General features: G+C 34.0%; 1 protein-coding gene across 1 annotated transcript in view; it reads left to right on the top strand.

The window, feature by feature from the left end:
• Positions 1-24443, top strand: part of SYT10 (synaptotagmin 10) — a 66069-nt gene that overhangs the window by 12666 nt on the left and 28960 nt on the right. Inside the window, exons 2-3 of the mRNA XM_063075965.1 lie at positions 2416-2773; positions 17196-17763. Of these exons, the coding sequence (XP_062932035.1) occupies positions 2416-2773; positions 17196-17763 (926 nt within the window). The remainder of the gene's footprint in view (positions 1-2415; positions 2774-17195; positions 17764-24443) is intronic.

The following is a 24443-nucleotide window of genomic DNA, read 5'->3' on the forward strand; positions in this document are numbered from 1 at the left end:
ATTCATTATAACAAATTGTAATTATTCTTTGTGTCCTTTACCCAGTATCTTCCCAACCTCCCCCCCACCTCTAGTAAATGTAAATTTGTTCTTTCCTTCTGAAAGTTCGATGTATTATTGTAGTCTTTTCACTCTTTTCTTCTTTTTTTCTTTCTTTCTTTCTTTCTTTCTTTCTTTCTTTCTTTCTTTCTTTCTTTCTTTCTTTCTTTCTTTCTTTCTTTCTTTCCTTATTTCTTAGCACCCATTTATGAGTGATGACATGGTATTTTTCTTTCTGTGTCTGGCTTATTTCACTTAACATAATTTTCTCCAGACTCATCCATGTTGCTGCAAATGGCAGAATTTCATTCTTTTTTATGCTGAGTAGCATTCCATACCACATTCTCCTTACCCAGTCATCTGTAGATGGACATTTAGGTTGGTTCCATAACTTGTCTATTGTGAACAGAGCTGTGATGAAAATGGGAATGCAGGTATCCCTTCAAAATGGTGATTTCCATTCCTTTGGGTATATACCCAGCAGTGGGATTGCTGGATCATATGGCAGTTCCATCTGTAGTTGTTTGAGGAATCTCCATACTGTTTTCCATAATGACTATAATATTTTACAGTCCCACCAACAGTGTAGATGGTTTCCTCTTTCTTCACATCCTTGCCAGCATTTGTTATTCTCAGTCTTTTAAACAATGTCCAGTCTCTCAGTGTGGTTTGGATTTGCATTTCCCTGATGCTTAGTGATATTGGCCATTTTTTCCTGTACCTGTTGGTCATTGGTAGTTTTCCTTTGAAAAATGTCTATTCTGCTCCTTTGCCCATTTTTTAATTGGATTATTTGGTTTTTTTACTGTGAAGTTGTTTGAGTTATTATATATTCTGGATATTAATCCCATGCTAGATGTATAGTTTGCAAATATTTTCTCCCATTATGTAGATTGTCTTTCTGCTCTGTTGATTGTTTCCTTTGCAGTGCAGAAGCTTTTTAGTTTGATATAATCCCATTTGTTTTTTCTTTTGTTGTTTGTGCTTTAGGGGTCTTTTTCATAAAGTCTTTGCCCAGTCCTACCTCCTGAAATGTTTCCCTTACATTTTCTTTGAGTAATTTTATGGTTTGGGGTCTTATACTTAAGTCTTTAATACATTTTAAGTTGATTTTCATATATGACGAGGGGAACAGGTCTAGTTTCATTCTTCTGCATTTGGATGTCCAGTTTTCCTAGCACCATTTATTGAAGAAGTTGTCTTTTCTGCAATGTATATTCTTGCTGCCTTTTTCAAAGATTGGTGGGCTGTAAGTATGTGGGTTCATTTCTGGGTTCTGTATTCTGTCCCATTGGTCTGAGTGTCTGTTTTTATACCAGTACCATGAAAGCAGAGGCATAACCATACCTTGACTTCAAGTTATATTACAAACCTATTGTAACCTAAATAAAAATATTTTAAAGATACCTAAATAACAATTTGTGTTAGTCCATTCAGGTTGCTGCAACAAAATATCATAAACTAGGTAGCTTATAAACATCAGAAATTATTTCTTATACTCTGAAGACTGGGAAGTTCAAGATAAAGTCACTGGCAGATTCAATGTCTGGTGAGGACCCACTTTCTGGTTCATAGATGATGCCTTCTCTCTGTGTCCTCACCTGGTTAAAGCTCAAAAGAGCTCCTTGGGCCTATTTTATCAGGGCATTAATCCCATTTATGAAGACTCCACCCTCATGACCTAATCACCTCTTCAGAGGCCCCACTTCCTAATTCCATCATCCTGGGAGGTTAGAATTTCAACATATGAATTTGTGGGGGACACAAATATTCAGACCATAGCATGATTCAGTACATACTTTAGGACTTAAGAAATTAGAAGCATAAAGAGTCATCAGAAAGGACCTACAGAGTTTGAAAATGTAGCTAATAGTTTACTTATTCTCTGTTAGTAATGTGTTGTTCTCATTTATAGAATAGAAAGCAGTTCACACAAATAACTAACATTATTTCCTGCTTAGAGAATGAGAAGTTTGCATCTTTAGATCAAAGAAGAAGCAAATAAACATTTCCTGTTGTGTGCAGTTTCGGAGTTTCTTCGGTTTTATGGCTTCATGGCAAGTTGCAAGTTATCAAGTTTCATTTGCAAAATTTCAACCCCATGTAGTGTACTTTGAAATTGTATGCATACTTCATGCTTTTCCTGTATGCAGTTGGAAATTTTTCCTGGGATGGAACTTTACAAATATCTCCTTTGAGAATTTCCAGACATCTTTCCTCCCTACGAAGATAACTTAAAGTGGATTTTTGAAATTCTAAATCAAGAAACTATTAATAATAATTATAAAGTAAAATTATTTCAACATTTATGCCCTTGTATGTATAATATTCATTTATATTATAATTTATGTTTCTTTACATTGTAATTTTTTCCAGATATTTCGGTGAGCCTGTTAGCAGTGGTTGTAAGTTTTTGTGGCCTGGCCTTGTTGGTTGTCTCGCTTTTTGTCTTCTGGAAATTGTGCTGGCCATGCTGGAAAAGCAAACCTATGACCTCCAACGTCAGTACCCTTCCACAGAGCATATCAAGTGCTCCTACTGAAGTTTTTGAGACTGAAGAGAAAAAAGAGGTTAAAGAAAATGAAAAACCAGCACTAAAAGTTATTGAACCTGCAATAAAAATCAGCCACACTTCCCCTGATATCCCAGCAGAAGTCCAAACTGCTTTAAAAGAGCATTTGATTAAACACGCACGTGTGCAAAGACAAACCACTGAGCCTACATCTTCATCCCGGTAAGAAAAGATCAAATATGTAAAACTCTGTGTGTGTGTATGTGTGTGTGTGTGTGTAGTATGATTTCATAAGAGAGAAAAACTTAGGAAGGAAGAGAGAAGAGAAAAGAGAAACAGGAGAAATGGGAAAGACATAGTTGATACTTTCAACTTAGTTTAATTCAATCAATAAATATAGAGAAAACAGCCATTTGAAATGTGTATCATGAGGCACAAAACAATTAGGAATCATCTAGAAGTTTACAGTTACAACTAACAGAGACTAATATTTAGTCTACTACAATTATTTAGCACCTACACTATAAACATGAAACTGCTGGAAAATGTCACTGTTCATTTGAGCTTATATAGACCAAACTCTTACACTGGGCAGAGTATGATAACTTCCACAAGAGCCTAAATGTCATGAGCATACCAAAGAGTGTCCATACAAGGGAGGAAGATGACCTCCTTAATGAAATACGTTTTAACTTAGGCTGGGAAATCAGCAAAAGTTTGTTTGAATGAAAACAATTTGCCACAGCGTATTCAAATAGTATTAACTGTAAAAGAAGGGAGATTCTTGAAAAGAGTTATTTTTCTGCTAACTAGAGTCATCAGTTCTTAAAACAAACATGATAGTAGTTTCTCTGGTTCCCAGAAGTTGCAACTAGTTTTACCCTAGGACAGGGTAACTGCTGTTTCCTGCTGACTAATTTACTTCTTACTCTTACCTTCCTATCTCTCTGAACCCAAAGTGCATTAATATTTTCTGACGTGACATACTTTTGTGGGCTCAGAAATCTATCAAATTGAAAAAATAGGTCATGTTTGCTACTAGGATTGAAAGACTATTCAACATCTTTTGTGTAAATACAAAAGGATTGTATCTACAAATAAATGCACTTCTTTCAGAAATATTTCCCTGAGGAATAAGTAAGAATAATTGTTACCTTTGAGATAAAGAATTTGGGGATAAGGAGGATGGATGGAGGTATCTTGTCCATGTTACACTTTTCTGTGCTACTTAAATTATATAATCAAGGCTTGCCTCATATTTAGTTATTATTGTGACAAGTTTTCCTGAGCAGAGGTACTTACTGTCATTTAAATTTTTTTCTTATTTGTGATTTTTATGTTATGTAACTGAATAAATGATAATTTTAACATTTTATTTATTGTGGCTATTTAACTATATAAATAATTACCCAATATATTACTTTTTTTAACATGTTTTGGAAATAGAAAAAAATGCCTTTGGGGGAACTTGCTTTTTTCCAAAACACTGTCTCGAGTCTATCTATAAGGAAAAGTGCTTTAAAATTATCTCATGTGTTTACTTGATTATCACTACTAACATCCCTGAAAACTGTGGCCAAATATGGTGTTTAATATCGACAATTGCTTGAGACACTCAGAAATTTCAGGGTAAAAATGTTCAATTAATTTGCAAAACATTTTTAAAACATTAAAACAGCTATGTATATATACCTGCTTAGTATTCAGAATTATTCAACTCTTTTAATTGATAAGTACACCCTACATAAGGATACTCAATGAAGACCAACTGAAGTAATCTATGTTTTTTGGAAAACTCAGAAAAAGAAAATACTATCTCCAAAATATCTGTTGAATATAAAGAAACTGCTCATCTGACTATCCCTAGCTAGAGAATAATGAGAGAAAAAATACTGAAAACACATGTGTGATGATTGGCATTAGTTGAAGAATTGTTTTCTGGAAATAATATAAACTAGTAATGAAGATACATCAATCTAGCCCCGGATTTCTCAGTAATTATGTGATATAAATTGGAAAAACACTTCTCAATCTTAAAAACAAACATAAAAATTAGATTGTACATATCTGGTATTTTCTAAAAGAAAAAGTACAATATAAATTCATAATTTTGCTAGAACTTTGATATCATTTCATCTGTCTCTTTGAATTTCCTTATTTATGTGGGTGGCTGGGGAAGGAAGAAGAAAAGAGTTATTTTTGAGAACTTTCAACTTAGTTACTATGCCAAGGCACCCTACCTACTAATCCTGCACCAACTTTCATGAAGTAAGTATTATTAATTATCCCATTACTTGTGAGTTAACTGAAGCCCAGAGAGATTTAAAAATTTGCCTGAAGTCATACAGCTGGCAAGAGTAAGAATTCAAATTTATCCAGATTGATGGAACACATTTTGAGCATAAAACCAAGGAGGTAATTTTTCTGCAAATAAAGATGGTGGTTACAAGTCTGCTGAGGACGAGTAATTTGGATGTTGGAGAATAGGGGCATCTTCCTGCTCATTCTGCTCAACTAGAAATCTGGAATGGTATGTGGTTATTGTGAATGACTTGAGTCATGATTTTAATCTGTTTGGCCTGGGATGAATTCCTTGCAGAAAACTTGATTATTTCTAGTTCTCAAAAACCCTCATCTATATTAATCACTTCATCATACTAGAAATTACCTTTATATGGAGAGGAAGAGGAAATTGCTGAATTCATTATACAGTCCACTTGGACACAGAGATCAAGGGCACACTACTATAAATTAGATTATTCTGCTCAAATGCCAACTTCTCACCGAGATGTAGCAAAATCAAACCTACATACACAGGTATGTGAGTGCATGTTCGTGCGTGTGCACACACACACACACACACACACACACACACAATGAGTTTGACTTTAATATTTGCTTTCCTCACCTTATTAGTATGTCCTTGCTCCAATCCACTGTTGGGACTCCCTTTTATTTGGCTCAGAGAGTAGATGACAAACAACGTCACACCGTTTCAAGTGAGTTTTGTCTCGATACTTAAATAACATCCTGATAGGTCCAGAGTTAGCAGCATTGCTGGAAACTACCACATTTCCCAAATTCTCGTCTCCTTTTTCAAATACCTGCGCATGTGGCCCCATCAGCCTGCCAGGCAACCAAATGACCCAGCTGACATGTAATACCAACTTCAATATGAGGAATTATAAGCGCAAACTGTGTGGTGGAGAGTGTGAAATTCAGTGCATAGAGAAATTATTTCTAGCTGAGGGATGGAGAAGGGTCTTTAGGCTGAGGCTAAAGGAAACTAGGAATTCACATAATGGTTATCAGAAGAAGATGTGCATCCCAGGTGGAAGCATTTTATGTGAAGAGTCACAGAAGAAAGTGTTGCTGAGAAATCAGCAGGCAAACTAACTTGATCAGAAAATACAGTTGAACGAAAAAATAATGGAAGGTAAAGTCAGTCGGAATTAAAGTATAGGGAGTTCTTGAAATCATAACCAAGATGTTCAGAGTCTATCCTGTCAAAAATATTTGCAACAGAAGAGTCCCGTAGATAAGTGTTATGTTTTAAGATAATTAATTTGGCAGCAGTTTATAGGACAGACTGTAGGGGAAGACGTCTATTTTGAAACCAGTAAAGTATAATAAAAATCAGAAAATAGCAAACAACAACACAAAACAGAAATCTAACAAAGCTGTAAAGAAAGAATCTAAGATCCCTTATAAAAAACATGAAGTGACACTTCAATCATTTCATGTCTAGTCCAAACATTTTAAAAGCCTGACATTCAAGACTATTAATATCTAATTACACCAAGATACCATTATAGCATTGTGGTTCCATATGCCTCCACACTTGTAGCTCTGTACTGCTTTCTTAGGCAGAAAATCTGCCATATTCACCTTTATATGGCTTTGCGATGTCTAGACAAAGCTTTTTAGGAACTCAGGGTGTATTTGTTGAAAAAAAACATCCGCAAATGAGTCCAATGACCTCATCTTGTCTATTCAAATGGATCTCTCATGGTTGCCCGCAAGAAGGGTGTTTGGTCTTTCCGTCATCCTCCTGAAGACCTTACATCTCTCTCCCTCTGTACTTTTGCTCATGCTGCTTCTCATTGTCTAGAATGGTGACTTCATTTCTACCCATTATAAGACATTTAAGGAAAATGCCTCTGAGACTCTACTTTCTCTGCCCAATTATAAGCTATTATCCTTCATTATTTAAAGCTGTAGCTACAATTTAGCAATTAATTATTTAGTGTCCTAATATTGAGCTTCATCTAGCTGTTTGCCAAACTTGATGCTAAGTTCTTAGAGAACAAGGGATGGAACCTACTTTTAAGCCCTCCTAATTTCCAGCACTGTGTAGGTGCATAATAAGCATCAAGTGAATGCTTTTGGTTGATTGATCATCCCTCCACTTCATTTTGCTCTTTTAAAGATATCAAGTGGTGAGATAAAACTGTGTTCATAATAGAAGGTGGTTAATAATAACACACTTGTAGGTATGAGTATGAGAGCCAATTTTCTGTGCATTCATTAATGGTGTAAATATGAGGTGAATAGTAAGTGGCAAAATTATTTGTTGAGCATGACGAATTATGTAAGTTTGCCACTGTTAGAAATGATTCAAAATACCTACCGAAAATAATTAGGAAATATAATGGCAGATCCATTTGAACATGAACAAAAGCGGGCAAATGTACCTGGGAAAAAAATCACTGACTCATGTGCTGATGAATTTGTAATATTTACAATTAGCTATGATTGATTAGAAAAGTAATTCTTAAAATTCTCACATACAATGTCAGAATACTCAGTGTACATTTGTTATAAGAAAAAATGAAGACCTATGTAAAAATATATAAACCAGGATTGCAAGGTTTGTAGTAAGAGATATTTTAAAAGTTAAGTTTAACTCAAAAGATAGCAAAAATTGAAATTGTCCATTATAAGACAATGTAGGAAGTAGAAATGAAGATGTTACACAAAGAGAGAGTTTGAAAGATTTCTAGCTAGATAGGATAGCAAGAAGCAGTGTTTGCCCAAAACAATGGGAAGAACTAAGAAATACAAGTTCATAGCATACATACATACATACATGCAAGAACTTGAGGTGGATTAAATAAACCTCTTTATGAGAGATATGTTTTTGTTGTAAACACTTGCTTCTTTTCTGAAATGGGATGGCTCTTTGAACCAAGGCCAGAGACAAAACCTTACAAAGTAGATTCAACCTTGAAGAGTTTGTTTTCTGGCAGTGATAAATATGATCTCTTGTAAATAAGCACTAATTATACATTGATTAGGCCCTTCTTTATAATACAAATAATGCTTGGGAAGTTTGATTTTATTAGTCACAGGAATCTGAGGGTAAATTATTTTCAAACAAACTCCAACAGACATTTCCTTAGTCCCAGCATATGTTTATGATGAAATGCATAAAGAGATGAATAAAACTTAGTCTTTGCTATTATAAAGATCACAGTCTACTAACAGGGCTGGGGAGTTGAAGACAGATCTGAAAACAGGTCATTTCAATACACTATTTGCAATATGCTCAAAGAGATGTGGAGGCACAGAGGAATCACCAAGAGTGGTGGGTGAACTCATTTGGAGGACTGTGACTATTTTTCTCCAAAACCTAGCTGAGCTCACAAGGAGATGTGCTCATGTTAGTTTAAAACATATTCCAAAGTAAGGGAAGGCCTGAAATGGCATGCTGAGCAGAGAAATTTAGAGCTAGAATACATAGTTTAGAGCTAGAATACACAGACCTTCTTGGGATCTGGTAATACTAAAACATAAGTTCTTAGATTTATTATTTTGACCAGTTGTTATTCAGAATTTTTTTAATATTTATCATTATTCTATATTTACTTCCTTTCTTATAATATAAAATGTTATGTTCTCAGAACTTTATGCGTAAATCAAAAACTACTAGGAAATTGTTTCCAATTACTTCATATACATTCCTTTAAATATATGCCAGATCAAAAGCTTATCATCAGTCATTATATTTATACTTTTTTTTCACATGGAGAGAGGTCAAAGCAAGTATTTTCAGAATAAGTGAACATTTATTTCATTAATTGCTATTACAGAACAAATAGCCTATAAATTCTTTGAACAGAATAAAGGTAATTTACTTAAATGGATTTTAACCATCATATTTGAGAAGACAACGAGTTGTTTCTCCAGTTTTTATTATTATTAGATGGCTATTTAGTCATATGGATAAATTTTTCAGGGAAAAATATTTAATTAATTTATGTATTCAACAATATTTATTGAACATTTGTTATGTGCCAGACATTTTTCTTAACATCTGATACACGTTAGGGAACAAAAGTGTCAAAAATTCCTTCATACATTCTTGTAAAGTATATGATGTATTAGAAGGTAATAAGTAAAATATAGGATGAATTAGAAGGTACTAAGTTCTGTAGAAAATAACAGCACAAAATAAAGGGATCAGCAGACCTGAATGGGAGACTGTGTTGCCATTTTAAACATGGTAGTCAGGATAGATCTTGCTGAGAAAGTAACGCTTCAATGAAGACTTGATGTGATCGAGGGTAGACCATATATGTGTCTGGAAGAGCTTTTTGTGAAGAGGAGGCAGCTGCTGCAAAGGCCCTGACTAGAACCTGCATTATGTTTTCACCCAAACCAGGAGGCCAGACTGGCAGTAGCAAAGAGCATGATGGAGAATTCTTGGAGAAAAGCTGGAAATAGCAGGAGCTAAACCATTTTTGACTTTTACTCTAAGAAATACGGGAAGCCACTAGAAGGTTTTAAATCAAAGGAGTGGTGTGACTTATTCGTCTTTCACAGAATCACTCTGTCTGTTGTTTCAAGAATAGACATTGAGGCAGGCACAAGGATAGAAGCAGACAGACCACGCTGGAGGCCATCATCCAGGCCAGGGTCAATGGTGGCTCAGACCAGGGAGATGGTAGTTGCTGGTGGTGAGAACTGATTGGATTCAGGATATATTTTGAAGGTAAAACAAACAGAATATCCTTACAGAATAGCTGTGGCATGTGAATAAAAAGGGAGGAATGAAAGATAACTTTGAGGTCTTGACCTGAGCATCTGGAAAAATTCATTTGAGATAGAGAGATTGTGAATGGAGTGAGTTTGAGAGGCAAGAAAAAGAGAACTGGACCTGATGAGTTTAAGGATTCTGTTAGAAATCTAAGTGGAGAAGTTAAGTAGGCAAGTGGATAATGCCTCTAGAATTCAGGAGAGAATCTGTGATACATATATGAATTTGAGGTCCTCAGCATATATGAGGGTACTTCAAAAAGTTAATGGAAAGATTCATATTATCTTTTAATTCTGTTTTTCCACAAATATTCCGAAGTACCTTCATAGATGGTGTCCAAAGCCAGGAGATGATAGCATCAAAGAGGTGACTGCAGATAGGGAAGAGAAGACCAGAGACAAATCCCTGAGGTACCCTGTATTAAGACATCAGGAACAACACAGTAGATTGAGAAGTAGAAACTAGTAAAGTAGGCGAAAAGCCAGTTGGGTACAACCTGAAAGCTAAGTGAAGAGAACATGTAAACAACTGGGAGGGATTACCTGGGAGGGATTATCTGATAAGGCCAGATGAGGGATGAGGACTGTGAATTGACCCATGAATTTAGCAATGTGAGGGAGACATTGTTAACATTTTCAAGAGAGTTGTGATGGAGTAGGGCATGTGAAAAGCTAATCAGAGTAGATTTGAGTAGAATGGGAGGAGATAAATTTGACAGTGAATATACTGGACTCAACTCTTTCTAGGAGTTTTGCTGAAAATGTGTTAGAGAAACAAAGCCATACAGGAGAGAATGAGGGTGATTAGAAAGAAGGTTCTTTAAGACCCTCTCATACTCCAACTGAGACAACCTTCCAACTCACCAGCACCTCCAGTCCATTGATTCTGTCATCATTTCATAGTCCCTAATTCCTTGATATTATTTTTTCCTCTTTACTCAGTTTCAATTCCATTGTCATTCCTTAAAGGTGCTCTCATGCATATACTCCAATTCCCTTGTTGCTGTCTACTTTCTTATTTGCAGGGCAAAACCACAGCCCTGATTGAATTCAGTTCTCCCTCATCTCTACACCTACACATGTGCAAGTGAAAATGACTGGAAAAAAGATAAAACAACTTTCACTGATCCACTTTAAATTTGTGACCACATTCCTCATGTAGATACTTAATGCTGCTTAGCAATCGATTTTCCCCCTTAATCTTCCTGATTCTCAAGAAGGCTATTTTACGCTTCTCACCTTTCTTCAATCTTTTATCACCTTCTTCCTCATTCTCAGTTTCAATTAATGACCCTGCTTTCCATTTCACTAAAAAAATTGAAGCAAAAAACAAAAAACCTTCTATAGTTCCATAGATTTCCACCACATCATCAACCCTCTTACTAGCGTCTGTGCACATGTTTGCCTTCTTGATGGATATTGGACTAACCTCCAGTGCTTCTATCTAAAGCCAATCTCTCCACTTGTACACTAGATCCCTTTTTCCCTCATGTCATCTTTAAGAATGTGCCTCTCTGATTCCTGCATTATTAATTCTCCCTCTATATTTGATCAGTATCCTTAGTATAAAAGCATACTGTTATTTCTTCTATCTTAAAAGAACCTGGAAAGGTAGTAGGTATTGATCAGACAGAGGCAGACATGAAATTGGGGTTGTAGAGAGTTTGCAGTTAATGATGTTGTCAAAATCTCGCTATGCACGTGATAGTGACTGAGGTACATAGACAACATCATCGGAGAGGCCAGGTGGTTAGAAGAAACATATACATTACTGGGAATTAGAACAGAAACATTGTCAAAGAGAGTGTTAGTGAATCAGGAGACTAATATAATGAAGACTTAAAGGGGGTGCTTTGGATGTCATTAGATAACTAACAATAAGTGGTAATGGGGATATGATTGACTTGAGCTTCAGAGCCGGGAGCTGTGGTTTAAGGGAAAATGATGTGAAAGTGGTAATAGGGGACAAGAGAAATGTACAACTACCCTACCCCCAGGCCTAGTGGAATAAGGGCTGCAGCAAACATATTAGCCACCATGTGAGGTGTAAATGGGGAAGACACAGAAGAACATTCAGAAGCAAAATTAAGGATACAGAGGTCAATTAATTATTTTTTAAAAATTCATTGTGGCATTTTAAACAACTTATTCTGCTTTCAGACATGTACTGCCTTGCATGGCATATGCTCAGATATTTGTGTAATGAATGAATCACTCTTGTCTTTGTTTCAAATTGAATGGAAGAAAATAGACAACAAATAATGAATACTTCGTTTATCAGAAACTTGATTTAGTCTTACTATTCAAACCTCCTTAACTATGAAATAGGGCTGTAACTTTTAATATATGGTGATCGTTTCTGATGCAAATTTCAGTGTTAAAACAAAAAAGGAGGAATTCCTTTTAAACATGTTGAATGAAATGCTGCTAAAGATATTTTTACTTTTCCTCTCTGATTTCTCGAGCAGTATCTGTGGTGTCTTAATAGAATGTAAAGACATGGGAATAAAATTATAAGGATATATGGGAAGTACTTCAAAAAGTTCATGGAAAAATAGAATTAAAAGATAATATGAATCTTTCTATGAAATTTTAGAAGCTCTCTCATAGGTTTTCCACTTTAGGACGCTGAGAAGTGAGTTAGTTGGGTGCTGAGGAGTTAGTTGGAGGGTCTCTTTAGTCCAGAGTAGTGATCCAGGACATGCTTACATGGGAATGCCTTTGTGCCATGCCTGCATCCCCAAACAAGAAGACTAGATTTGAACTTGTTAAAAATAGAGAGTTAATAATGGCATTTGCACTTTGGCTCCTTGCATCCTGAATTCTAATGATAATAACTAATATCAGTACGAAAAATTATACCTTTCACAGTCATCTGTAATATCTCATTTGATGTTCATGAAAACTGTGAAAGGCTGCTTTATAGGTGAGGAAAGTAAAACTCAAACAATTTAAGTGACTTGCCCAAAGTTGCTCTCACTACATAGGGCACCGGGACCAAACTTCAGTCTGTTTCCAGTTCAGCATTTTTTCCACTTCATCTCAATGTACAAGGCTTGAAACATTTTTTTTTTCTGTAAGGAGGGAAAAAATTGGCTTGGTTTCCAGAGTTTTCAAGATTCTGACCACATGTCTACCAGGAAACCTCTGTTCTTACATATTCAACTTCTGGCCTCAAATTTTGTTTGAAGGAAAGGATCTCTTGGTAGTAAATATTTGAAAATCACCATAGTAATACATTATATTCCTGTGGGATCAAGTAATATTGACTGTATCTAGTTACATTCAGTGGTCCAGGTAAGATGGGGAAAGTTTCTCCCTCTCTGGAAGAGTACTTGGGTGATGCCCTCTTAGATTTGAAGGATAAGAACGGGATGATTAGCTGTCAAATGGCTTGAACTTTGGTTGGATATTTGTGTGAGATTATATGTGCACTAATCACTGTCATTCTAAAAGAGGGGGAAAAAAGGACAAGAAGAAAAAAAAGATCTATGTTGTCATGGCAATAGTTTAACATTGCAATAATTAAAGCTTTTCTTAACTGACTCGCTAAACTGTGACTTAGAATATGCACCGTTTACCCTATAATTAGGACACTGGCTTACTAGAACAAAAACGTTACTACTCTTTTATTCCTGTTAGAAGGGGCTTTACAGCTCCACAAATTATATTCAGAGGCATAAAGAAGAAGTTACTGATTTGGGGTGGAGGATAAAAGATTAAAGTTTTATTATATCGAAAAGCAAAGTGAGTGTGAAATTATGGAATAAATCTATAAAAAATAAGAAATTAACTTCTTGGGAGTTTTTGCTCACAAACATCAAAAGATTGTTGCATAAGTAAAAGTGATTTTAGTAGGAGTATTTGATTATTTATTCAATAAAATATCCTAAATATTTTAGGAACATTGAATATATAAACTGGTTTTTACTAGACCCCTTTAATACTTCACAACCCATTTACTACCTTTATTCCTTTTTGAATTCTTTTTATATTTATAAATTCTCTCTGACCTTCCCCTGACCCTAATTTAATTTCCTGGTCTTTTATATCTGGGGTGGATTTAGGGTAAAAATATGTTTCATGGCATGCCTCATGCGTTAAAATGGGATAGATCTGAGGAAGCAGATCACTTCAAGATTTAAGTTAATAAAGACTTTTACATATATACACGCTTAGAACCTAAAATATTGTGTCTTAAATTCAGCTTAGTTTTAATTAGGAGCTAATTCCCTGACCTGAGATAAAATAGTCCTAGTATGTTTCTCCGTATAGAAATAGTTTTTCTATTATAGTGAAATTTTAACTAATCAGTCATTTTTTAACATGTGATATAGCATAAATTGCCTTACAAATTTTACTTTGCTACTATTTTCAAACTATATGTAATTTCTTATAAAATGTACCATAACTATAAACTCAATAAGAAATTTGTACCTAATATCTAATCATAATTTTACTTACAAATTAAACATTCTTGCTTTCTTTCAATTCTTGGTAACTAGTCAAAAAAGTTAAAAACTTCTCTAAAAACATATCTCAAGCTATTTTAACCAAGTAAACTTTGACTCTTAGTGGATTACATAATTCTGTTATCTATAATGTTTAAGTGGAAAAAGTTATATAGAAGCATATATAAATAAATTTCTAATATTTTATATGGTTACTTAGTAGAACGATTAAGTTTTGAAATAATTTAATCAATTGGGATAACCATGAATATGACAGTATAACATGATGGTCAAGGGTGTGGCCACTAGACCCAGACTCCATCAGTCAAATTTTAATTTTAACACCTGCCTGGTTGTGTAACTTTGAATAAGGTACTTACCGCTGTTCCCTCAGTGCCCTCATTTGTAAACTAGGGAACGTAATAGTCGGTACCTCATAGGTTTACATGAGGATTGAATGAGTCAATAAAGACTTTACGCCTGAACCTGCCACATCGTAAGCACTCATTATGTGAGCTTTCACTGGCAAAACCAGACAAGCAAGGGCACACTTTAATTTTTTATGGTGAAAATGTTATAGTGTATATTTCCTTATTTTTTTCTTGTCTCTTATTATTCTTCCATTTCATCCCACATTGCCATTAGATTTTTTTTTCCTTTCTAATTCTTGATATTCTTTAACACTAATCTGATACTGGAATATCATTTTTTTCCTAATGCATTCTCTTTTCTTCCGTATAATTCTCCATGACAGCACACTAAAAGCCTTTCGTGCCCATTGTGAGGCTAAGCAGAATGTTGAGGAAGAGATCTTTCCAAAAAGCTGCTGTGTTTACACCTGTGGCACTGTTTCACCACTTTACCAGTCTCAGTCCTTATCTTAATTTGCAATGTATGTACTGAACTATATAGATCCTTTAAAAAATGTTTTTGAGAAATCTGTGAATAATACAGCATTAGGTTGCTGACACTCTTACAGCCCATTTTGGCTTGTCTTTCTTTTCCATGTAAAAGGGGACTATATAGAGTGGTTGAATTAATTTCAGTAAAGCTCTAAGCATTTTTTATTGTGTTGTTTGAGTAATTGTTCCATATTTTAGTCCAGTTATAGAAAATAAACTAATTAAATATAAGAGAATGAACTTGACAAAACCCTCAGGTTTCTTATAATTCTGATTTTAACAAATTTCACTTTCTTAATACACATTATATGTATTGTGAATTTTAGATCCTTAAAATTATCAAAGAACAATAGAATGACAAAGAATCACGGAAACTTAGGGTAGAAAACACTTAACGGTCTAGCATTTCACTAAGGCAGAAGTCTTTTCCTTCAAGATCTAACCTTTGCCTTACACTTCCAGTTTGGGGAAGTTTATTATTATACCATGTTGGATAGCTCTAGATATTTTTTAATTTTCCCTTCTATTAAGCTGAAGTCTGGGTACTTATAAATTCCATAAATACTTATTTCATCATGACAGTCCTTCAGCCATTAGAAGAAAGCTAGCATGCTTCTTCTCCTTTCTAGGTTCAACATTCTCGTCTCCTCTGACTACTTCTCAAGTGGCCTTGTGCCTAGGTACCTCACTTCTGGGTGTTCACTAATTTTTTTATTCCACTTTAAGAAAACAATTTTTATGTGTACATCAATGGATAAATATTAATTGAGCAAAGTCCTCAGTATTATTTAGTGCTATAAAAGGTATAGACCTGAGACAGAAGAAAGCAGAAGTGAGTAAAAGATTTTGGAGTGGGTTCCCTGACAGTGTGCTGAAGGAGGGAGGAGCTGGAAGAGGAAAGGCCAGGTGAAGGCTACTACAAAAAGCAAAGTATACAGTGATGAAGGGCTGAGCTGAGCAGCAATGGAAATGGAATGGAATGGACAGTTATACAAGATGTTTCCAAGGAAACCTCAACTGGATTTTAAAAATTGAGTTAAATCCCATGGAAAAGAGGAAGGTGATTCAAAGCATACTGTATGTTTCCAAGCATGAGTGACTGATAAAAATGCTCGCGTTATTGTCAGAGATTGTGAGAGAGAGAGAAAACAGGTTTGAGAGGAAAAGGCAGAAATGATGAGTTTGCCTGAGTTTGAGGTGAAATTAGGACATCTGTGTAGAAATCTTCCTTGGAGATTTGTAGATTTGGGACATGAAGTTTATGTAGCTGGGACATAACCTGAAGAACCATCATATTCATGACAATAATTATAGTCCAAGAACTGATGATTAGTCTGATGGACAGACTGGGGATAAGAACAAAGACCTGGGACTAAGCCTTGAGGAGACAGTTAGGTTGCCATAGCTCCTGCTAGGAGTCATTGCGGAAGCAGAAGAGAAGCAGATCTTAATGCAAGTCATATTCAGAAGACATTGGTAAGCCTATATATTTAATATTCTAGAAATGTTGGCTAGATGAATAGTAACAGTGGCTACAGGAAATTCAGTTTGAATTTTAAAAACTCTGTTATGTTGCCCCTAAATTCTAAAATTTTACTTTTTTTTTTTTTTTTTGTCTTTAGAGCTTGTTGCCCACTCTATGTTGAAAAAGGAAAATGTACTCATTTTGGCTGTCACACTATATATTCCTTTTAAAGTAAATATTCATCTAGTTATCTTAATTATTAGATATAATTAACACATTATAAGAATATGTGGGCTTATCATATGTTTTTTGTTTTAATGCTGTAGTTACTAAAACATGAAATTCATGAGACCTAAATATTCAGATGGAAAGAAATCAGCCATCTGAATGATTTTTGTCTATATAATGCTTACATACTCAGATAATTGATAACACTCAATTTTCTGCGGAATACTGAACTTTGTTGGTAGTCTTGTTTTTCTGTATCTTTAATTATGTGCTTAAGATTGAGAGTACAAAATTCTGAAAGCTCATAAAAATGTACATTTGTGTGTTTCATGGGTTTCTAGAATTTTAGGACACTTTTTCTTTCAATATTGCAATTCTGTTTGTTCAGAAGTAGTCCTAGGCTTGTGTGTGTGTGTGTCCATCTGTCCATATTGATACAGTTATAGATATAGTTATCTTTTCATTATTCTGGGGGTGGGGGAGAATTTATATGCCACTGTATAACATTGTTATCAAAATGATCTACCTAAATGATTTTGTGTGTATGTGTGTGTGTACAGCCACAATTCCTTCAGGAGACATCTACCAAGGCAAATGCAGGTTTCCAGTGTTGATTTTAGCATGGGAGCAGAACCTGTTTTACAAAGAGGAGAAACAACAACCAGCATTGGGAGGATAAAACCAGAGCTCTACAAACAAAAATCAGTTGACTCTGAGGGCAACAGGAAAGAAGATGTCAAAACATGTGGGAAACTTAACTTTACCCTCCAGTATGATTATGAAAATGAACTTCTAGTTGTTAAAATTATCAAGGCCTTAGATCTCCCTGCTAAAGACTTCACAGGAACTTCAGACCCTTACGTGAAGATGTATCTCCTTCCAGATAGGAAAAAGAAATTTCAGACCCGTGTGCACAGAAAAACTTTAAATCCTCTATTTGATGAAACTTTTCTATTTCCTGTAGCATATGATCAACTAAGCAACCGAAAACTACATTTCAGTCTGTATGATTTTGACAGATTTTCTAGACATGACATGATTGGGGAAGTGATTCTTGATAATTTGTTTGAAGTCACTGATCTCTCCAGGGAAGCCACAATATGGAAAGATATTCATTGTGCTACCACAGTAAGTAGTAATTTCACCAATACATTGTTTTTATTTGACCTACAGTGATGTACAATACTAATTATTACCCAAATTATTGGAATAAAGTTTACAGAGTTATGGAATTTATGTCCCAAGAACCTGCAAAGATAGGAAGTGATTATATAATAATAATAGCTCGAGCACCTAACACTATATAGATAACATTATTATAGAAACCAGCTCTGGGAAATTACCAAAAATAGTAGGCCTTTTGTCTGGTAAATTATCTGACCTATCCCCAGCACCCAATTTCCTCATAGTTAATATTAACTTTCATTATTTAAGATGATATTGTTCCTCAAACCAAACCTAAAATGTACTTTGATGCTATTTGGAAAAGTCCATGGATTGAACTAAAGCAACCCATTACTTCAGAAGCTTTCATGGAGTACATACAGTCATAATATATGAAATGCTGAATGATCAAGAAAAAAATTATTTACATTAGAACTTTTTCATTAAAAAATGCTTTATCTGATTATAAAATAATATCAACTTCAGTATTGGAAATTTGGACAACAGAGTAAAAACACATAGCATAAAATTAAAAGAATCCACAGTACTACCAATTGTATATATTTTAGCATGTTGCTTTCCAATTTTTTGTGATTCAAGTTTTAAAATAATTAAGATAATACTGTTTAAAATTTTTCACCCTGATTTTCTTTCATGCTATGCTTTAGTTTTACTGCATGATGTTTAAATGTATGAACCATTTACCTAATCATCTTCTTATTGTTAGACATTTACGTTAGGCATAAGTTAAGCATAAGTATTGTTATACTAAAAATTATTGTGAGGTCGACCCCGTGGCTCACTCGGGAGAGTGCGGCGCTGGGAGCGCAGCGGCACTCCCGCTGCGGGTTCGGATCCTATGTAGGGATGGCTGGTGCGCTCACTGGCTGAGCACGGTGCCAACGACGCCAAGCCAAGGATTGCGATCCCCTTACCAGTCACAAAAAAGAAAAAAAAAAATATTGTGGTTTTTTTATAAATCTGTTTTTCATTCAAGACTGTTTGTCCAGGATAGAATTATAGAAGTGAAATTAGAGAACTGGTCTCTTAGGTTAGATTGTTAAATTATATAGATTCATTAGTTTTTAAATGGGAGCATTTAATTCTTCACCATCTGGTTGTCTTTATGTATTTACCACCTTTTGTTTAAGTTTTATCAAAATTTACAAACTTTAAATGTTGAACATTTAAATAGAGACAAGGGATTATTAAATGAAAAAGAAATTTTTTTTATTCAAAGTAACTTCTTTCGTAATTTTTTCTTATCAATATTCTAATTTCAATCAGTATTTGGTGTGATTATATTGTTATTATAAATTATGTGGATAAGTTAACTCAAAAATTTATACCACCAGTTTCATGTTGTATTTCATCATCACAATATTTTCCGTTGTTGAGTTTTTATTTCATGGTCTCTATTGTGATATCTACTAGGGAACAAAGAAGAAAGGTTGAAACTGGATCATATTTCAAAGACACATTGGAGCTCTTTTGATTTGATGTTGGTTTTCACTTTATTACTTATATTACTACAGGGAAAATATGGTTGGCAATGATTTTTACTGTTTTTAAAAATATGACACCTTTTAGAATTCTACAGATGCATGTAGTAATTCATTGCTAGGTTATTTCTCTCAATTCCTCTTACATTACTACTTCTTTATTCATTCTCACATTATTACTTACATTATTACATTATTACGTCTTACATTATTACTTCTTTATTCACTCAGCAAATATTTACCAAGTGCCTGCTATGTGTTTGGGATGCTCTACGTAATGGGGATACAATAAATTCATTTGTATAAAAAACTGTTTTGAAGCATGTTCTGTTCATATATTCAGGTTCAGAGGTAAGTAATCTGCAAATGAAGTCTAAAAATTAGTACAATTTTCTAAGAGATTGGCAGTGGATTTTTTTATATGTATATATTTGTAGATTTTTGTATTCCAAACTGGTCCTTAGAAAAAAGTGGGAATTTCTTATAGAAACTTTAGTTTTTAGTAAACATTTAATAAATTCTTTAATTTTATTTTCAACTCTCCCATATGCCTGGTGTATTTTCTATTTTTGCTGTAAAAATTACCACAAATTTAGTGTTTTAACACAAACATCATACGATTCTATTAGAAGTCCAAGATGGGTCTTGCTGAACTAAATAAAATCAAGGTGTTTCTTTCTGGAGGCTCTTACGGAAATCTATTTCCTTTCCTTTTCCAGCTTCTAAAGGCCACAAGCATTCTTTACCTTAGTTTGGGCCCACGTGGGTAACCTAAAAAAGTCCCCCATCTGAAGGTCCCTAATCTTAATCACATCTGCAAAGTCCCTTTTGCCATGTAAGTAACATATTCATAGATTCCGGGAAGTAGGATGTGACCATCTTTGGGGGTGCCTATATATGCCTTCCACTCCTGTATACATTTTCTTTTCAGTATTCTTAACATGAAACAAAGTAGGCAGAAAATAAAATTTATTATTAAGTTATTCTAGAAAAATGATATTTCCCTTTAAATGGAACATTGAGCCATACACTGTTCAAGATGCTGCTTATGGATTATTTTTTTCTGGGAACATGGTAATGAAACCTAAATTTCTAGAGGATTTGGCAAAAGTTTATAGTATACACTAGTATCATCTTTACAGTTAGTGTAAATATTTAATTAAATATTCAGCTTCTGAAAAATAATTAAGCAATTGTATATTTTATTATTGATAAAAAGGAAAACATGTGGGTTAAAATTTGCTTCAGAAACTTTCTTTTCCTATTCACACATCTTTAATCTTAAGTAATTTAATACAGGAATTACAGAATTTTCTAAAAAGAAGGAAGAAAAAAGGAAATAAGAGGAAATTTAGTATATGGTCTTATTCATCCAAGCCCTATAGAAAACTGCCAAGGTGATCCAACTGTGCAGACATAGATATAAAAGAGATTATATAAAAGATAAAACAAATATTTAAGTTAAAAGACTAGCTATCATTATATTAGGAGACACTGATGACAAATATAAATACTCTTGTAATCTTATATAATTTTATAATTCTTATAATTGTGACTTCTATAATTTATTATAATTATAAGAATTCTTAGAAGATTCTTATTTGAAATAATCAATTATGAGTTTTTAAAGAGTGACTTCATATAACTGAAAATTTCCAACTTAATTTAGTCCAAAATTTAGCAGACCAAAAACATTTTATCAGTTTGAAAAGCTGAAAATTTGGTATATTTTTATTTAATGATTCTTGTTAGTGTCATTGAGTCCTGCTTTACTATCATATTGATGGAAATACCATGGCTCTCTTTCCTTCTTCACCCCAATTATATCTTTCAATTGAATATAGAACTCTATAAAAATCAGATTTGCTGCTTTTTGTGATTTTGTTTTTAATTGACTTAAGTGTCTCATTTCAACAAATTTTCACCATAGTGTCTCCATCGTATTTTTTTTTCCATATATCCAAAGGCATGTCTAAGGCCTTATTCAAGAAAACCTTCCTAGGATAGTTTATTTCATGAAATTGATTTTTTTTCTACAGCATTTGATTCAAATAACTTTAATTTGATTGCATAAATATTTACTGAGAACTTTCTATGTACAAAGTTTATATTTAGTTCCAAAGTGGAAAAAAAGACTAGTAATTCTAGTTTTAGTCAAGGATTTCAGTCTAACAGGGGAGACAAGTAAACGAAGAATTAAAGTATATGCCAGAGTGTAGATTACCATATAAACTTTTCCTATAGCCTCTGCATCTAGACTTGTCTACAAGCGGTCTTGCTTACACACACACATGCACACACGTACACACTTTGTGGTACAGATTATATTCCATATCAAAATAGTATTTAAGATCACCTTTGGATGATTATAGAATTCTGAGAAGAGAAGCTGAATGCTTCTGGAAGAGAAAACAGCATGAGGAAAAGGAAATAAATTAAAACTGTAGAATTTTTTCAGGGAAAAAATGTCGAATATAAATATGAGATGAAGAAAAGTCTAAAGGGAACCCAAACTCGAATGTTATATTTAATCAGGAGGTCCTCCTGTCCTACAATCAGGAGGACCTTTAATGCCGGGGGGGGGGGGGGGGGGGCGCTATATTTACTTTGTTTTTATCAGGAGAGTGCAATTACTGGGGCTGTCATCTCACATGGCAACTCAGTGTGTACAGTGGATAGGAGTGGGGGATTATGAATGTAGGGGGCTAGGGAAGAATCTAACACGGCAGTCTAGATGAGATGAAATTAAGCCTGATTGGGGCCGGTGGCCAGGGGAATGGAAAGGGGCTAATATTTGCTAATGAAGCATTGTCTGTTGCAGTTATTTAAACCTCTTAAAATATTTGTCTTATGTCCGCCACCTGCCTCTGAGCTTCTGGAAGGCAGAAATCATGTCATACATCTCTTGTATCCCTTACAGCAATTATGAGTGCTTCATGGTTAGTCAATAAATACTTGTTGAATAAACAACTTAACAAATTATCATATAAGGTCAAGGGTAGAATGTAAGTACAAATCCACCACTACCAGAGGGAAAACAATGCAATGATGTACCCTATTGATTACAAATCAATAAGTATAGGCTTATATTTTGTTAACATTAGCTACTTTCTGTAGACAAAAAGTATTTTTAAATATCCAGTGTATGGCATACATTCTTATGTAAAATAAACCAAGAACATTTTAAATTTCTTCACAAAAATTCTGTCAGGTTGAAATAAGAGTCACATATTTTGCATTCATAATATCATTACTAATAAAGGTCTATATAAGAAGGATTAATATTTTATCAGGAATTAGCAATTTTTCTTTTTTAAATTTGAGATTGAATGGGAAAGAAAGCAATAAAAGCATGTCTTTATTCTGTGAAAAAATTAATTTTCACTTTAGGGATCATCCTAATGTATATCACAAATATAACAAGCCGATCACATCTTGTACTAACTTAGAAATATCTCAAGGTAGGAAAAAATCACATTGAAGAACAGTATGTATCCTATGCTATTTCTGAAATGGAAAGAAGAAATATATAGGCATATTCAGTTATATATATCAAAAAAGTCTATGTAAAGACAAAAATTTAATAATAGTAATTACATATTGGCAAAAGTGGTAGAAACTAGATGAATGAATATAGAAAAGGAATGATTTGCAACGTATCGCTTTATATATATTTTATGTTTAAAACGTGTATATAACATGTTTTACAAAACGTGTATATAACATGCTTTTCAAAAAGTTAATCACTATAAAAACTAATGTACTTTGAATATTTGAATGTAGTTTTTGTATGCATACTCAAGAAATCATTGAAAGTATAGGTAGATGAGGAAAAGATTACCTTTTCTTTGAACAGAACCAACTTCATTTTACATATTTGTTTATTTACTTCTCTATTCAATGAACATCTTTGCAGCACCAACTATGTTCTAGACCCTTAAAAATTTTCACAAGAAAGGAAGGTGAGTGTGCATACCATATCGACCCCATTTATAGCTGTAAAACATTTGAGTCTATTATCTTCTAACTAAGCATCTGTCAAGTATTGTTAAAAGAGTAGGCCTTGACATGACAAATACAAAGGAACTGTGGTGTTCATTGTACCAATCATTCAGAGTACTAAATGTACCTGCCGAGCTTTGGCTTGAAGTAGTGTATTTTATTATGTATTACTAATTTTTTTTAATTGTTAAAAAATTTTTTTTAATTCGTTTTCTTATTTCTAGTGACATTTTTAATTCTAACCCCAAATTGTCCTGGATCTTTCACAGGATCAGAATAACACTATATGTTTTTTTGCATTTTGTTATCAATGAATTCTCTTCTAAAGTTTGTTAACTATGGAGTAATGTGTTACCCAATAACATTTTAAAGAGTGATAAAATTCCAGTCTCATTATAAGTGGAAGGCTGGGCAGTAGGCAGCAGACCTTTCTGCTCAGGGGCTACCTGTCTCACTACCTCTCCCCAAGTGTAGCGGGCAGCATTGTAGCCATAGGCCTGCAGATTGGTATGATGAACACACATTTGCTCCTCTCTGAGCATTCCTAGTTTTCTGTTTCATCTCTGCATTAAACCTGGCCTGAGTGTCACAGATTACGTGTTTGCCAGTAGGCCGCCAGTAACTGATTATTGATTAATTCAAATGATGCAAGTAAATTCCATGAACTCATATATAAGGTCTTTCAGTCATTTTGTAAGAATTGATAGGAAGCATTTAACTTGCAATATAAAATTGAATATAAGTTTAAAATAGTAGAGTCTATCATGATCACAAGACGGTGTGAGTGTCCAGAGTATGATTCTTCTTGGCCTTAACACCTGCCCCAATTCAGGCATTCTGTCAAAAGGAACCATGTCTCATGAATATTTAATATTCGATAAATCATCATAGTTTAATGTATTATTTTTTTAAGTTAGATCTCATCTATGTACATTTAAAGAACAAGGTTTCATTGTCTGATCAGTCTATTTTGACTGTCTTTGCATTTCATGGGAAAGAATGCTGGTAAATTGGCTGTAAAATAGCCTACAACAACGATTATATTAGCCTTTTATTAGCAGTTTAAACATTAGCTTCCCGTAATATTGATTACAGAGTTCTGTTTCACAAAACAAAAAATCACAATTAATGCAAATCTGA

This window comes from Cynocephalus volans, chromosome 12 (genome assembly GCF_027409185.1).
Source record: "Cynocephalus volans isolate mCynVol1 chromosome 12, mCynVol1.pri, whole genome shotgun sequence".
Classification (NCBI taxonomy): Eukaryota; Metazoa; Chordata; class Mammalia; order Dermoptera; family Cynocephalidae; genus Cynocephalus; species Cynocephalus volans.